The sequence below is a fragment of the Sminthopsis crassicaudata genome, chromosome 1 (genome assembly GCF_048593235.1).
Source record: "Sminthopsis crassicaudata isolate SCR6 chromosome 1, ASM4859323v1, whole genome shotgun sequence".
In the NCBI taxonomy this organism is placed as follows: Eukaryota; Metazoa; Chordata; class Mammalia; order Dasyuromorphia; family Dasyuridae; genus Sminthopsis; species Sminthopsis crassicaudata.
In genome coordinates, this window is record NC_133617.1 from 229,248,461 (window position 1) to 229,265,539 (window position 17,079).

Here is a 17,079-nt window from a genome sequence, read left to right on the forward strand (position 1 = left end):
TGAGGCTGGATCTGTCCTTACATATTCTTGTTTCCAAGTCTAGGACTCCATCCCCTGTGCTATTTTGTTGGAGACCACCTAAGGCAAGATTTGAAATGAAATCTTCCTGACTCTAAGTCTTGGACCCTAGACACTCAGTCACCTAGCAGCCATGGTCTACAGATAGATTTCAAGGGGATTCATGAATTTAGATGGGAAATATATATACACATATCTCATGTATACACACATATACTCAAGACACATAGATCTTTACTTTCATAAACCTTTGACTGAAATTTAGCATTTCTTTAAATTATGAATTAATAACAAAATTATTCTGACATGGTATCTATAGATTTAATAGTGTTAAAGGAGCTCATGACACAAAAAGAGGTAAAGAACCATACTTTAATAGATCAGTGGTCTTATCTGTGTAGGTACTCTCTTCAAAGAGTGCAAATCACAAATCATCCATAGCTCCTCATCCTATGGAACTTTTATTCATATCTGCCCATAGATCCTCAAGAAACAATGCATTCAACATGCTAAAGGCCTTCCTTAGGTCTTTAAAAAAACATTCTGTAAGTATCAGTGTAGCACCAAGCTCTCCATTCACAATTGCTACATGACCAGCTTGCCTCTTTTTTTTTGATCAGACGTTTATTGGATGTCATAATTTATGTAACGCCATTATTGATAATAAAATGCTCATTTGCATTCACCATGTATTTCTCAAATGCCCTTCAAGTGACTCAATTTTGATTGTTTGGATATTGTAGTCTTCCATTTTTCATATCCCTATTCCATTTCTAGAATAATACTGATGTTATAAGGAGGGGTTTTTGTTTCAGAGAGCAGCTTGTAGTCATTGAAAGAGTTGTGTACTTTCCCAGATTTTCCTCCTATTTAGTTTTGGATCCAGCTGATTGTCCATCTGCAGTGCATGTCCAAGATATGTAAAGTAAGAGACTAACTCAGTTGACTGCCCATCCAATCACAAATCATCATCTGTATATATAATTTGGCAAACATTCTATAAATCTGTGCATTTAATTGAAGCCATTTTGAAGATTAAATAGCTGGATTGGGTGTCAGAAAAAATGAATTATTTGCCAGGTGGCTTGAGAAGGCACTAACTTCTCTGTATCTTGGTTTAATAAGCATGTAAATCTACATTTATATTATGTGTGTAGTTTAAATATAATTACTATATAGTTGCTAAGAAAATGCTATATATACATAATATAACATATGATATTAATTTGATCCTAAGGGGGAAATATATTAGTATTAAACTGCTACTATCTAAAATGCTTCGATATCTTTAAGTTTATTAATAGACCTCATATCTTACAATAGTTGTGTTTATATATGGCAAATGAAATGATGGCAAGTGAGAAATGATCTAATTAATTTGATTCATGTAGCTAGCAGAACTACATTCTTAGAACTAACAACATTGTTTTTCTCCTTTTTTTGCAATTTCTAAAGCTATGATTATTCAGTCATTTTTTTTTCACCAGGAATATATAGAATATGTCATTGTTTATGCCAAGGAAATAAAATATTATCTTTATATTAATGTGCAAAAAATGCTGCCATCACTGAAACCTCAGTATCTACATACAATTCAAGCCAATGTTAAGGATAGAAGCAACATGTATCGTTAACAGTGAGTCTAGTTAAGAACCCTTCACATACAGCAACCTTTGGCCTGACTTCATTGGTAATCGCCAACTTTTATCTTAGTGAATTGGGGACATTGAGTACATATTGTCCTTCTGCTACCTTAGTCATAGCATCTTCTTGTCCTTCACAACTATCTCAACCCAAGAATTTCCTTCTACTCATCATTTCCCTATCTCTGGACCTCCCCTTACTCCTAGAGCCTGGTTGTATGACGGTGTACTCTTTGGAATAAGAATGGATTCTTTCTCCTTTTTTCTTAGGGAGGAGCAGGAATTTGCCTTAGGGATTGTAGTAAGACTTTAGCTGTCACAGAGTAGGAATGGCCAGTCTCACTGTGTCTGTTGAGAGATTGAGACCCTGTGCACACACCCTGACATGATGTAGCCAAGAACATTTCCCTTTTGATCTTATTCCCTTTTATTTCCCTTTTTTGGCAATTCTATTAGGTGTTTTGTTGTTGTTGATGATGATGATGATGATGATGATGATGATGATGATGATAGATAGATGGATGAAAGAGAGGGAGGAAGAGAGAGACAGAGACAAAGACAGAGAGACAGAGAGAAAGAGGCAGAGATAGAGACAGAGAGAGACAGAGAAAGAAAATGGTAGGAGAAAAGGGAGGGAGAGATAACAGATCTTGGCTTCAAAGGTACATGATGTCCTGGTTCCTTAAGCTGATGAGGAAATTGTTTGACTATTCCTTTTGAAACATAAAGAGTTCTCACTGCCCTCTAGAAGATGTCTTTTTGATCTTCTGGACTATTCTTCCCTAACTTCTATACTAGTTCTGGAGTCACAGAGCAGTATACTTTAAAATCAATCCTTTAATCTTTTACCAGAAAAGTTGGCTTTAATGGCCAAACTGATAACTAATTTATAAAATTATGCAATGGGAGCAGATAGGCACACCCACTTACTTGGATACTTTTTGGGAAAAGACATGATTGGCATTTAGTAAAGGGGGAAATTACACTTTAAATGCAGAGGGTATAGAGATAAGTTGTGAAAAGGGTACAAAAGACAGATGGTATGGATGGAATGTGAAGGAAAGCAGGTAGTGCGATGAAGAGACTGAGGAAAGGAAAGTAAGTGGATATCACTCACATAACCATGAATTAGATTTGGTAGCACTAGGCAGCATGGACCCAATGGAAAGGAAGAGTTCTCAGAGGGAAGAAGTTTGAGGTCTCATCTTTATAGATATTGGAGTTAGTTCATTTGTTGTAGTTGGGCAATGATTTCAATCATGTTCAATTCTTTGATCCTATTGGGATTTTCTTGGCAAAAATCCTGAAGTGATTTGTCATTTTTTTCTCACATATCCAAATCATTTCAAGTTTATTGGGAAAATTTCAAAGCTATGTCAAAGTTAAACATGGTATTGATATTTTGCTGGTCTGGAGCTGGTGGAATTTGGAACTGACATAGAACCAGAATCCTGATAGTAAACACCTAGATGTTTCTGTCAATTGAGCACATACTACCAGGATGTGAATTTTGGTTAATATGTGATATAATTTGCAAATTACACTCTGATCTTTAGGATGGCTTGTTTTGTGACTTTCGGGTTCCATTTTATAATTTTATTTTATACTGTTGCCTCCTTTATAGTGGCTACTTATAGAGTTACTATGTTGACTAGAAATGGAAGGGGATCAGGGGACCAGAACAGAAACACTTTTAACACATAAAGATTTATGTTCCATTTTGAACTTGTGGGAACATTGAGAAAAAATGTTTCATCTCTGAATAAACATCACTCTAAGTCTCTATAGAATAATAATAATAATGGTATAATAAAGAGAGCACCAGATCTAGAAGATCTGGATTTGAATCCTGATTCAACTAATTAGTAGCTCTGTGACTCTGAGCAAATTTTTTAATGTCTCTAGTTTCCCTATATAAAAATGAAGAGAATAAATAGTAGCCCCTACCTCATGGGATTATGATAAAGTTCTAATGAGATTATATATGTTGAACATTTTACAAACTTTAAAGCACAATATAAATGTGAGCTATTATTATTATTATGGCCAAATAAAAAATTTGGTCCTATAGCTGTTAGATTTGCCTCATCCCTTATTGGCTGTGTCACCCTGCTTGTCTCAATTTCCTCATCTATAAAATGAGCTGAAGAAGAAAATGGCAAACCAATTCAGTATCTCTGCCAAGAAAATTTCAAATGGGGTCACAAAGAGTCAGACATGGCTAAAACAATTAAAAAATGAAAACAAAAGCTATTAAGTGTGGGTTGGAAATGTTTTGTCTGACTGTTGTTCCCAGAGAAGCAAATAACACTGCCGCTACATATTTAAATCTAATATTGAATATACTAAAAGCTTGTTATTCAGTCGAAATTGCAAAACAAACAGGTTTATTTTATATTTGATTCTCTGGCCTTCTCTTTCCTTAAGCTATTTGACATTTCATTCTCTTCTATTTTCAGGTACCCAAGGTCTTCATATTCCTTCTTTTCTCCAGAGAAATACTATTTGATAATTTCATTTTGACTGAAGTGTTAAGGACTCAATATATTTATTTCTAAAGAAGGATAAGGATTAACACAAAGGAAAAAAAATAATAATACAAGTTAAAGTTTCATGGTGGTGGAGAGTTATTTGGAAATATGGCCATGGGATTTAGTACTGGAAGAGACATAAAAAACCAGCTAGTCTGGCTCTCTCATCTTATATATAAGTGAAAGGAAGCCCAGAGAGGTCAAAGCATTTATAAACACCTGCTATGAGCGAGGCATTGTGCAAAGTGCCTTGGATGCAAAGAAAGGCAAAAAATAGTCTTTGCCTTTAAGAAGTTCACAATCTAATGGGGGAGACAACATGCAAACAGCTACGTACAAACAAGCTATATATGGGATAAACTGGAGATAAGCAGCAGTGGGAAGTCATTGGAATTTAGAGGGATCAGAAAAAGCTAGCTCTAGAAGGTGGAAATTATAGCTGGGACTTGAAAGAACCCAGGGAAACCAGGAAGGTGGAAATGATGAGGGGAAGAATTCTAAGACAGTCAATGAAAATACCCTGAGTTCAGAAACAGCAAGAAGCCAGTATCATTGGATCTAAATATACTTGGAGATAGGAGGGGGTGGAATATGGAAGAAGACTAGAAACTGGCAGGGGGCTAAGATTATAAAACACTTTAATGTCTTTTCTACTAACCCACACTTTCTTTGTTCTCCTTTGCTGTTGGGTGAGCCAATGCCAGAGCCCACCTGGAACTATATATCATCACATTATCCTCCTTTGCTCCTCAGGCCTCTCCTACACAGGAACCTCAACCTTGTTCTGACTGCCTCAGTCACCCAAATCATAACATGTAGGTGGAACAAAAAAGCAGGTGCTGTGATGGAGTCCAAAGGAGACTGGAATGTATACTGAATAGACTCAAATTTCCTTCTTGTGAAAGAAGTGACAATCATCTGGATTGTTTGAACAGATGATGATGTTATGTGTAGCTACCGACCAGGTCACTGGAGGTCAAGCCCCAGACTGCAGGCAGCTGTGGACAGCCTCAGAACTGTCCTACTTTCTGTTGATACTGCCCTAATCCTTGCTCTCTTTTCTTCAGATGCGAGGTAGGCACAGACATCTGGTCCCAATGCAATGACACACCTGTCAAATTTGCTCGCTTCCCTGTCACTGGATTAATTGAAGGTCGTTCTTACATATTTCGTGTCCGAGCTGTGAACAAAACTGGAATAAGCAACCCATCCCGGGTTTCTGAGCCTGTGGCAGCCCTGGACCCTGTAGATAGAGCCAGGCTTAAAAGTAAGCATCTTTCAGCATCTTCCTTAATCCAGGGATTTGACAAACTCAATGGCCTTCAAGACTGTGTTTGTGTTCATTCCTCCACACATCCACTAGGGGGAGGTAGGATAAAGAGATCTTTTTCAGACAAATTCACCTCCAAGTAATTTTGCATTTCATAGACTTCCCCATTCTTATGAGATTGGTTTTGTTTGCATTTCAGTTTTATTTTGCTAACTTTGCGGCGAAGATATGGAATTCAAGAACCTGAAAACTATTTCTGATGATCATATTAGCACATTCCAAAAATAAATGTTGGGTTTATTTATTTATTTTTTTAGCAGAGGAATTTTTTATGCTGAAGTAGCCTCTTTGAGGCAAAAGCCCCATCTACAACACATCCCAATTTACAAGCAAATCAGTTTTGAATATTACTAGAATAAGGCCCTTTGACATTAGCTATCAAAAACATTTCCATTGCTTCTGCTAAATCTTAGAATTAAAATAAATCTTTAGTACACAACTCCCTCCCCCCAGGTTTATTTTGAAAGGAGCACACCTAACCTCTCAAAGGATGGAGAGACTTCAAACCATTACGTCATCATCATCATCATCATCATCATAATGAAGATAGATGGAAAACTGATAGATACATAAATAGCTGATAAAGAAGAGAGAGAAAGAGAGAGAAAACATTTAGATAGCATTTTAAGGTTTGCAAAGTACTTTATGGATATGTTTTCATTTTGTCCTCACATTAGGAAATAAGTGCTAGGAAGATAAGATTTTGTCATCTGCATTTTACAGATGAGGAGACTAAGAAGTAATGATTTGCCCCAGGTTACACTAATAAATGTCTGAAGCTAGACTCTATCCATTGTGTCACCTACCTCCATATATTTATATCTATATATTTACATATAGTTATGTAAAGCACAAGGGCAACATTATTGGAAATCATCCGTTTGTTCATCATTTGAACACATCTAACTGCCCCTCTTAGACGGCAAGTGATATATCTTATAGATCTTCCAATTTTCCCTTCCTTTACAGGAGGCTTTCACAAAGAAGAGAACCAGGTGAATGTTTTTTTTTGGAGACTGAATCAGTCACAATTTAGGGGCGGATGTTGGGGAAAGAAAATCAGTCCAATAGTTCTTTAATTGAATTGACCAAATGAGTCACCTACCAGTAGAAATAGTTGAGCTGATTTTGCAATAATTGTCAGTCTTCATTATGGAGCACTTTCTAACTTTTATTTTTTGCTTCTTTTAGGTCAGCCTTCTGCACCTTGGACTGGACAGATCATTGTCACTGAAGAGGAACCTGCAGGTAAAGGAAATCTTTGGTTTCCAAAGGTTTATGGCAATATTTTGGAGAGGGCTTTGTTTTGTTTGATGTTTTTTGCTTGTTTGTTTTTGGCAGGGGAGAGGCAACTGGAGTTAAGTTGCTTACTAAGTGTCTAGGATCACACAGCTAGTTAGTATCTGAGGCTAAATTTGAACTAAGGTCTTCCTGACTCCAAGGCCAGTGTTTTATTCAAAATTAAGATATTTTTGTAGGTTTAGGATTATAGATGTAGAGCTAGAAGGTACTGAAAGGCCACCCTAGTCTACTTTCCTTTGTTTAACAGATGAAGAAACTGAAGGTCAAGAAGTTTAAGTAAATTAATGACCCAAGATCATAAAGGTAGTATCAGTAGTTCGATTTGAATGTGGGTCCAGAGTCAACAATCTTATTACAATGCCATACTATCTCCCAAATTCAACATGTCTGCAGTGGAACTCATATTTTCCTCTAAACCCATCCTTCCTCTCCACATTCCTTCAAGTCTCAAGCCAATATTCCCCCCTCTATAAAAGTCTTTTGCAGTTCTATTTAATCTTAATGTCTTCCCTCTGAGACTACACCCCCATTTATCATATCATATGGTACCATATCATATCAATCTATCTTATTTGCATATACTTGTTTGCATGTTGTCTCTTCGATTGGACCATGAGTTCCTTGAGATAGTAGGCACTTAAATGATCCAAACTACTCTTTTTGCTAACAATTATCTTTTCAGTCACACAGATTCACATCCATGGAATTACCCTTGACTCTTCCTTTTTCCTGAAACCTCATAGTTAATACGTTGCTAAATCTTAGTGATGCTATATCCATAACATTTCTATCCTATAACCTACTTCTCTCCATAAACATTGCTTTTATTCTAATTCAGGTTCTCATTGTCTTATAAGAGCAATAACCTAGTTTCTCTTTCTTTCTGATACATCTTCCAGTTAATGAATTGATATAAAAACCAGATCTGCCTATATTACATCCCACTGAAAAACATTTAATATCTCCCTAGTGCCTCAGATAAAATAACATTCTTTACTACAGCATCCAAAGCCTTTTGCCATCTGGCTCCTGCCTACTTTTCCAGTTTTACTTCATGTTTACTCTACTTCTCTATTCTAGTAAAACTGACCTGTTAACTGTTCCCTCTACTTAACATTCTCCTTCTAATTGCTATGCCTTTGTTGAATATTCTCCTGTCTTATCTGTGCCTTACTGAAACCCTAACTTCCTTCAAAGTGCAGCTTAGCATCATTCTGCCATAAGAAGCTTTCCCCCATTTATTATCACAGTAATTATCACTGTCTCCCTCTAGATGTTACTTTGTGTATACTTTGTCTTTACTTGTATACAAGTTGTTTTGCCTCAGAAACCTATACATTCTTCAAATAAAGAGATAATTTTTTTGTTTTATGTCTTGTTCACTATTAATAATCAGAGGACCACAGGACAAAGTTATCTCTAATCTTGTATAGATGAAGGAATCTTAAAATATCTCTCAATCATAATATAATTAATGTTTTAAGAGTTGCAAAGTGCTTTACAAATATTATTTCATTTTACCCTTATAACAATTCTTGAATTTAGGTCCTATTATTATTCCCATTTTACAGATGAGGAAATTGAGGCAGACAGGTGTTAAGGGACTTACCTAAATCACACAGCTAGAAAGTGTGTGTATGTAGATTTGAACTCATCTTCCTAATTCTAGGTCCAGAGATCTATCATTGTACTACTATGCTATCTTTCTAATTATAAAGATGTTTACCTATCAGGAGCCTTGTTTAAAGTAAGTCTTTAAAGCTACATTGTAGTCCACTAATTCAAAAAATGTTTTACAGTCAACAACCAGTACAATTGGAACATATCTTTGCTCTATCATTCAGTCAGTTGCAGTTGTATGGCCATAAAAATGTAATCCCCTATGAAATATCAGATATGAATGTCTGCTTGATCCTTTCTCATGTTTTCATGTACCATTAATATATATGTATATCATCTTCACAATGGTTTTGTAAACATGAGAAAATAAGCATATGAGTTAGAATTGTTTAATTTATGTAAATTCACTTTTCTTATGAAATTTTTCACTGTTCGATGGGATGATACAGATCATAATCTTTCACTATTCTTCTCTGTGAAGTTTTTCAAATAAGTTTGCATTCTAACCCAATGTTGTTAGTGATTTTGGTTTCTGTTCTAACAAGTTGATGGTTTAAACTGTATACAGATGGCTGATTCATAATTGACTTTCATATACGTAATCAGTCATATCCTGTCTGCTACAATAGTCAATTTCATATTTTGTGATATTTTCTGATTCTATTTTGGAAGAAAGAATTCATAATATATAGGCATGATTCAAATCTTTGACCTCATTTATTTTTCCTCAAACCTGAGCTATTGTTTCACTGATAGTCAAACTATCAGTGCCAAAATACAGGAAATACAAAAAGCAAAAATATCACCCTTCATGATGATCAAAGTTGCCACAACAAGAAGATTCGGAGTCCAGAAATCTCATTAGTCAACAATTACTTGATCTCATTGCACAGCATAGAAAGAATGATAGTCAACTATATCACTTATTTTAGAAAACAAACATTCATAAAACACTACAGAAGATCCTGGAAAGATATGAGAAGTATTTTCTTTATTTTAAATATGTTGTTGTTGTTGAGGTAATCATGGTTAAGTGACTTACCCAGGATCATATAGCTGACACTGGATTTGAACTCAGGTCCTCTTGATTGCAAGCCTAGTGCTCTATCCACTATGCCACCTTGCAGCCCTAGTACTAGCTTTTGAAACAGCAAAAGGAAGGGAAAAAATTTTAGAAAGCTTACTGTGAGACTCAAAAGAACCTCATCATTCCAAGAACTTTTATAGATGAAACTAGCAGAAGAATCACAAATAGATGGAAAGTGGAAGGAAATTGCTAATATTTCTCTAACATTCTATTTTCATCATCAGTGATGGAGGAACCATCTCATTTTTATTCAAATACCTCAATGTCCAATGTACCATGTGAAAAAGGAAAAAATTAGCACTTAGGAAGACAAGGTCGGGACCAGAATAAGTACACAAAAGAAATCCATTAAGTATCACTTTACAAGATATTTCAGATGCCAAAAGAATATTTTAAAAATTCCTAATGACTAAAAGTAAAAAAAAAAAAAGAGACAGAAAATATCAATAACTTCCACCATATATACCTACTTTCTCATTTTAATAAAATTTTTATAAGGATGCTTTATATACATATCAAGTATGCTCAATAAAAGTAAGAAGGGATATGCAGGCTTTTGCATATGATTCTCCCCAGCAGACTATATCTTTGTATTACATGACTGAAGGGAACAGAGAATTTAACCTTCCCCTGTATTGTTTGTTGACTATTATTTTAGTCAGTTTAATAAGATTCAGTCTCAAATATTGTCTTTCCAAAAGGAATCTCTTATGTATATGCTAAGGTTATCTGAGAATCTTTGATAAACACAGCTGGAGAGGTATTTCTATTCAACAGCCTTCTGATTATTGAAGTCAAGTAAGGCATAAAGCAAAGAATGGTATGATTACCAAAGATATGTATCAATGTCATCACATGTCTTATGAATTTTAGAATACCACAATCTCCAAGGAATCAAAGTTGTGAATGATGTAAAGGACAATGGGGAGTTGCATGGCTAGTATTTTGAGGCTGCAGTACATTTCCAGTGATGTTTAATATGGTTTTTAAAAATTTACCATTAATTTTAATAAGTCTGAGTTCCAAATTCTCTCTCTCCCAGCCACTGTTCCACCAATGAGAAGATAAACAATATGATATCAATTATACATGGAAATTCATGCAAAACATGTTTCCATATTAGCCATGTTACCAAAAAAAGCAAGGAAAAAGTAAATGAAAAATATGCTTCCATCTGCACTCAGAATATATCAGTTCTCTCTCTGTAGAAGTGGATAGCATTTTTCATTGTAAGTCCTTTGGAATTGTCTTGGACTCTTCTATTGCTTACTGTGTGTAGTGTTCTCCTTGTTCTTCTCACTTCATTTTACGTCATCTAAGTCTTTTCAGATTTTTCTGAAACCATCTCTCTCATTATTTCTTATCTCTCAATAATATTTCAACATGATTGTTACCACAACTTGTCTAAGTTTCCCCAACTGATAAATAAAAATGTCCTATACCCAAGTAGTCACATGGGGATATTGCTGAGGAAATGTATGGTCAGAAAAAGGAAGTGGATCAATGAGAGCAGAAGATAATGGATGGATAGCCCAAACTCTCCACTTATATTCAAGAAATATAACAAGACTTAGAGGAAGGCATTCAGAATATTGAGTAGTTTATCTATGGAGCATTTGTGGAAGAACAAAGACACAAATCACAAAGAATGAGAAGATATATATGAGCTCACTTACTTCACTTATGAATCCTGAACCACAGTTTCTAACATATTTTTATTGTCCCACCTTTTTATTTGTCACTGAATTTAAAAGCTATATGGTGGTTTAACTTGGAAGTTGCATTTCTTTATAGAATTTCTCTACCTTTTCATTCTTTATAGTAAAGTATATAAACTTCAATTACCTTCATAATATACTCTTTGCTTGTGGTCATCTTGGGTACTGCAAAGACCAGATAATCAAGTATCTGGAAAAAAAAGTTTCTTACCTACTCTACCATATTCAGGTTCCCAGTACCTATTTGGGCCCATTAACTATCCAAAGCCACTGCTCATCAGCCCCATTTTCCCGTTAAATCTCTTCAATCTAGTCAGAATTAAGCACACTATTCCTAAGCAGGGTAAAAGGTCTTTTATTCAAAACCAAATGAAAGGTAAAATAATAATTAGGCATTCTATCACCCATTTCCTATAACCTTCCTCCCAGGTTTCTAGTCCTGGGAGACTGTAAATCTACTTATCTCTATTCCTTCCCCTCTCTGATCATCACAGCAGAACAAACTGGGGAACAGAAAGGCTACTGGGTATTTGCCTGTTGTAGGAGCGCTGAAATGCTTCCCATATGGAAATGGTAAAGCTGAATTGTCTATAACATGCTACTGCTATCATATGTGAAAGTACTAGCCTTTACAGCAATAAGGAGAAGCCAAATGCTAACTCCCATGAGAGTGATATATAGCCCAGGAAAGGCCTCTGATTCTATATCCATTTTTCATTTCTTGTTTTTGTTTTTTTTTCTTCTCTTTTCATCCCACTACTTCTACAAAAATTCCTGTATCTTGAATTTAATGTGAAACTTGCAAGCATGTTACAAGTGAACCCCTTCCATCCACTGTCTACCCCTTCCAAACACTGTCTACACTGCTTCACTCTTATTCCAGTGACTTGTGAGCAAAGTGCTATAGCATTACTGGCAGGGAAGATGTGCCATGTTATAGTTGTCTCAGAATGCATGGGGAAACCCCTTCTGCCACCATCTTTATATGGCCAATGAGTAATATCTCATTTGGTTGTGATTTTTTCATTTCTTTCAATTCTTTTTTCTTCAAAATAAGCTTTGCTGACATCTTTTGTTTTTTGTGTTTCATAAATTTCCCCTTGCTTCATTTGGAGTTTTGCTCAAAAAGTTATCAAACTGTGCATACCCTTTGATCCAGCAGTGTTTCTATTGGGCTTATATCCCAAAGAAATACTAAAGAAGGGAAAGGGACCCACATGTGTAAAATGTTTGTGGCAGATCTTTTTGTAGTGGCCAGAAACTGGAAACCGTGTGGATGCCCATCAGTTGGAGAATGGCTGAATAAATTGTGGTATATGAATGTTATGGAATATTACTGTTCTATAAGAAATGACCAACAGGATGATTTCAGAAAGGCCTGGAGAGGCTTACATGAACTGATGCTGAGTGAAATGAGCAGAACCAAGAGTTCACTGTACATGGCAACAACAATATTACCTGACAATCAATGGATGTAACTCTTTCTAACAATGAGATTATTGAGGCCAGTGATGAAGAGAGCCATTTACATCCAGAAAGAGGGCTGTGGGAACTAAGCGTGGATCACAAAATAATATTCTCATGCTTTTTGTTGTTGTTCATTTGCATTTTGTTTTCTTATTCATTTTCTTTCCTTTTGATATGATCTTTCTTGTGCAGCAAAATAATTGTACAAATATGTATACATATATTAGACTTAATATATATTTAAGCATGTATAACATATATTGGATTACCCTCTAGGGAAGGGGGTAGAGGAAAATAGTAAAAAATTTGGAACACAAGGCTATGCAAGGAACAGTGTTGAAAAATTATCCATTCATGTTTTGAAAATAAAAAACTCTAATAAAAAAACAAATTTCCCTTTGCATTCTTCTTTTTTATCCCTCTCAAAGAGTCATACCGTAAAGCAAATAATTTTTCCCAATGGTATTTAATTTTTCTAAATACATGTAAAGATAGTTCTCAACATTCATTTTTTGTAAGACTTTGTGTTTCAAATTTTTTCCCTTCCTCCTTTACCTTTCCTCTTTCCAAGACAGCAAGGAATCTTATATAGGTTAAAGATATGCAATCCTTTTAAGCACATTTCCATATTTGTCATGTTGTGCCAAAAAAAAAAAAAAAAAAAAACCTAGACCAAAAGGGAAAAACTCATGAGAAAGAAAAAGTAAGCAAACAAAAATATGTGAAAATACCATAAAGCAAATAATTTTTAAAGAAAAAAAAGAGGTAGGAAATGAGCAAAAATTATTCATCCATTGAAACAATCATGATACTTGCAATGTTCCACATCTTTGTACATTCTCAACCCTACCCTGCCACCTTTGCAAAGGAATATAAGATGTCTTTTTGTGTCTTTGGTGGAGGGAAGGAGCTAAATTAAGCTTGTTTGAAATTTTGCACCAACTTTTTTTTATCGTTTTGTAGCTGTTCTTTCCATTTACATTATACATATTGTTTTCTGGATCTGCTTATTTTATTCTGCATGAGTTCATGAAGATCTTTCCATACTTCTGTGTATTAATAATATTTATCATTGGTAACAGCATAGAAATGATCCATTACATTAATTTACCACTATTTATTTAGTCATTCCCCAATTAGTGGGTGAAATTTTAGAGTTATTCTGATTTGCATTTATTTTATTATTAGCGATTTAGAACATTCTTTCATATTGTTGGTTATAATTCATTGTTCTTTTGAGGACTGTTGGCTAATATTCTCTGACCACTTATTTTTTGGTAATGGCTTTTGGTTTTGTATATTTTTTTACATTTATTTTTTAGAGAAAATTTTAATATTGAAATTATTTAGTTCCTCTAATAGTGCATGTCCTTGTTAGTCTTTGGATGGGGATCCTACATATCGAGCATCAGAAAATACACTAATTTTTAAATTTTAAAAAGTGAGTGATTTTTTTACACTCCCTGCTGCTTTTTAAGCAATTGTGCCATTGTTATAGCAGAAATGGAAGAAATGAGTTTGTAGAATTGAGGGCAATTTTAAATTTTTCTCTTGTTTTGCGGATTGCCATAGACAAATGATTCATTCACTATTGCTATTAAGATCAAATAATGGAAGAAGCCCCAGGCCAGTATATTAAATTGAAAATCGAGTTATTTTTCCTGTGTGCATTATTAGCCTGATATATCCATTTTAGATTGATCTTAATAAAGTAACTGTCCATCTATATATCTTCAAACAAATGTCAGTAAATACAAATTATTGATTGCATAAATAGCATTTGCTGGTGGTCTTCAGAAGGTCATTGTCACTAAGTTAAATTTTCCCCAGAGCCTTCTCTTTCTTATGTTGACAGGTAAACTAATGCATGTCATCAAGGTAGGCAATGTTAAGATTTTTAGGCTCTTTGCATGATTCAATATAATAATAACTTGACATTCCATTGTATGAATATTTTCTCAAGGTATTTAGAGAGTGAAATTAATTAATGGAAGGGTACCTGATACATAGAAATGAGAAATGCACACCCCTAATCAAGCAAGCAAACAAACATTTATCAAGCATCAACAGTGTGGCAAGCATTATAATTTCCATAAGCGAAGGATTAAGGCAATAGGAAAATTTTAGTTCATGAATGTTATTCTTTTAAATACTAAAATATCACAATAACTTATCCTAAGAAGGACTGCCTCATCAGTGGACTGGATGCCCATCAGCTAGAGAATAGATGAGTAAATTGTGGTATATGAATGTTATGGAATATTATTGTTCTTTAAGAAATGACCAACAAGATGATTTCAGAAAGGCCTGGAGAGACTTACATGAATTGATGCTAAGTGAAATGAGCAGGACCAGGAGATCCCTGTACATAGCAACAACAATATTATCCAACAATCAATTCTGATAGATGTGACTCTTTTTAACAATGAGATTATTGAGGCCATTGATGAGAGAGAAATACATATGGATAACTATAAATATACTTTTAAGTAAGTTAAGTTCTCAGCCTCAGTTTCTTCAGCTATAAAACAGGCATAATCATAGTTCTAATCTCATTGGATTACTGTGAGAAACAAAGGAGATAGTGTATATATATATATATATATATACATATATATATATATATATATATATATATATAATTTTTCATACATATTTCTTAGCTGTTTTTAGATAGTTGTATCTATTCTATGCTTAGAATAATTATGACTGGTCTATTTGAAAGACTTCCTAAGCAATGGGGTAATCATTCCATCACACTATCCTCCAAATGTCCCTTGCTAATTCCTAACTATTGGCCTTTGATCCTGTTTCCATCCCTGGAATTCCCTCTTCCTTCCTCTCCACTTTTTCAAATCCTACCCCTTTGTTAGGTTCTTACTAAGTGCTAATGAGATAATGAGATATTAGGTTCTTACTAAGTGCTAAGTCGGTACTTGACAATTCTCTAGTTCTGGCCATGACTGGGAGTTTTACTTGTGAATTTCTGGGGAAGAGCTTGCATGCTTAGGAGGAGCAAGTTCATTGGTTGAAGAAATTCTTCCCAGAAGCCCTTGCATTATCCCACGCCCATTCTCTGGGAGGATAAAGAGGGCAGCTTTGGAGGAAAAAGGGAGTTGTTTCTGGACCAGACTGAGGCTGCTCTCTGCAGGAATGGAAGTAGGCTCTCTACAGGAAGAAGAATCTGTCTGAGAGATTTGAGTTGACACAGCAGATCTCCTCCCAGAGAGTGATCGGCAGCTTCTGAAGACAACAGCACATTATAATTTGGCATCCACAATGTGGGGCAAGGACTCTTGCTTATCCTGACAAGGACTTATTCTGAGCCCTTCAGAGGAGCTAGCCCAGACTTTGCATTTAAGGACTTATTCTGAGCCCTTCAGAGGAGCTAGACCGGACCATCGCAATTTGGCGCCTGAACAGGGACAGACACGATCCTGATTTCCAGTGGAAAAGCCTCTGATCCAGATCTCAGTCTCTCTGACCTAGAACCGTGAGTAACAAGGAAACTTTGTTAAAGATTAAGTGAGCGTTCTCACTTAAATAAGGAACTTAACTTGTTAAGGGCTAAACTAGCAATCTCTTATAGTGAAATGGGGCAAATGCCTTCTGTTCAAGGAAAATGTTTAGAGAGCATCATCAAGGTTATGAAAAGCCAAGGATTGATTATAATTTTGAAGGAGATTACTGAACTTTTAAAAACTTAAAGTCAAATGTCCTTGTTTTTCTCTGGAAGAAGAATTGGATCCAGATGAATGGGAATTAGTAGGAAAGCAATTAGGTGAACACTACAGTTGCCCTTGTGACATTTTGCCCTTTGGTTCCGGACCAAACTCAATTTCCAAAGATACACTTCATACCTACAATTTAATCCAAATGGCTTTAAAAAATGTTATTCTAAAGGAAGAGAAGAAGGAGCAAAATGGGGAGGTGTCAACTAAACTAGGTAAAAAGGATGAACCAGATAACAATGAAGTTAAGTACAATTCTGAGCAACAGGAGCATTTCCCATCTCCTCCCTCGATTAATCCTTTGGGGTGGAGCAAAAAGGAGGAGGGGAAGAGACAGAAACACAAACAGAATTGCCTGTGAAGCAGCCTAAGCCTATGACAAGATTAGAAAAAGCATTGATTAAAGCTAAGAGAGAAGGAGAGGATATAAGTGATTTTATACATGCATATCCTGTGATTGAAGATATTGACTCTGTAGGTCAAAAAAGGAGAAGATATGCACCTTTAGATTTGAATAAAATTAAAGATTTGAAAAAATGTTGTACCCTTTATGGGGTTACATCGGCTTATGTTAAAATGTTACTAGATGGTTTGTCTTATGAAGTCCTAACCCAGAATGACTGGAAAACCAT

The 17,079-nt window shown here is 35.2% G+C and overlaps 1 protein-coding gene across 5 annotated transcripts in view; it reads left to right on the forward strand.

Annotated features, from left to right (window-relative positions):
* MYOM1 (myomesin 1) overlaps positions 1-17,079 on the forward strand; it is a 162,981-nt gene that overhangs the window by 66,359 nt on the left and 79,543 nt on the right. For all 5 annotated transcript variants that reach the window (XR_012483560.1, XR_012483561.1, XM_074275916.1 and 2 more), the window contains exons 12-13: positions 5,260-5,459; positions 6,714-6,770. Coding sequence is in view for 3 of the 5 variants with exons in the window: in XM_074275916.1 (XP_074132017.1) it covers positions 5,260-5,459; positions 6,714-6,770 (257 nt within the window). In the remaining 2 variants the exon portion in view is untranslated. The remainder of the gene's footprint in view (positions 1-5,259; positions 5,460-6,713; positions 6,771-17,079) is intronic.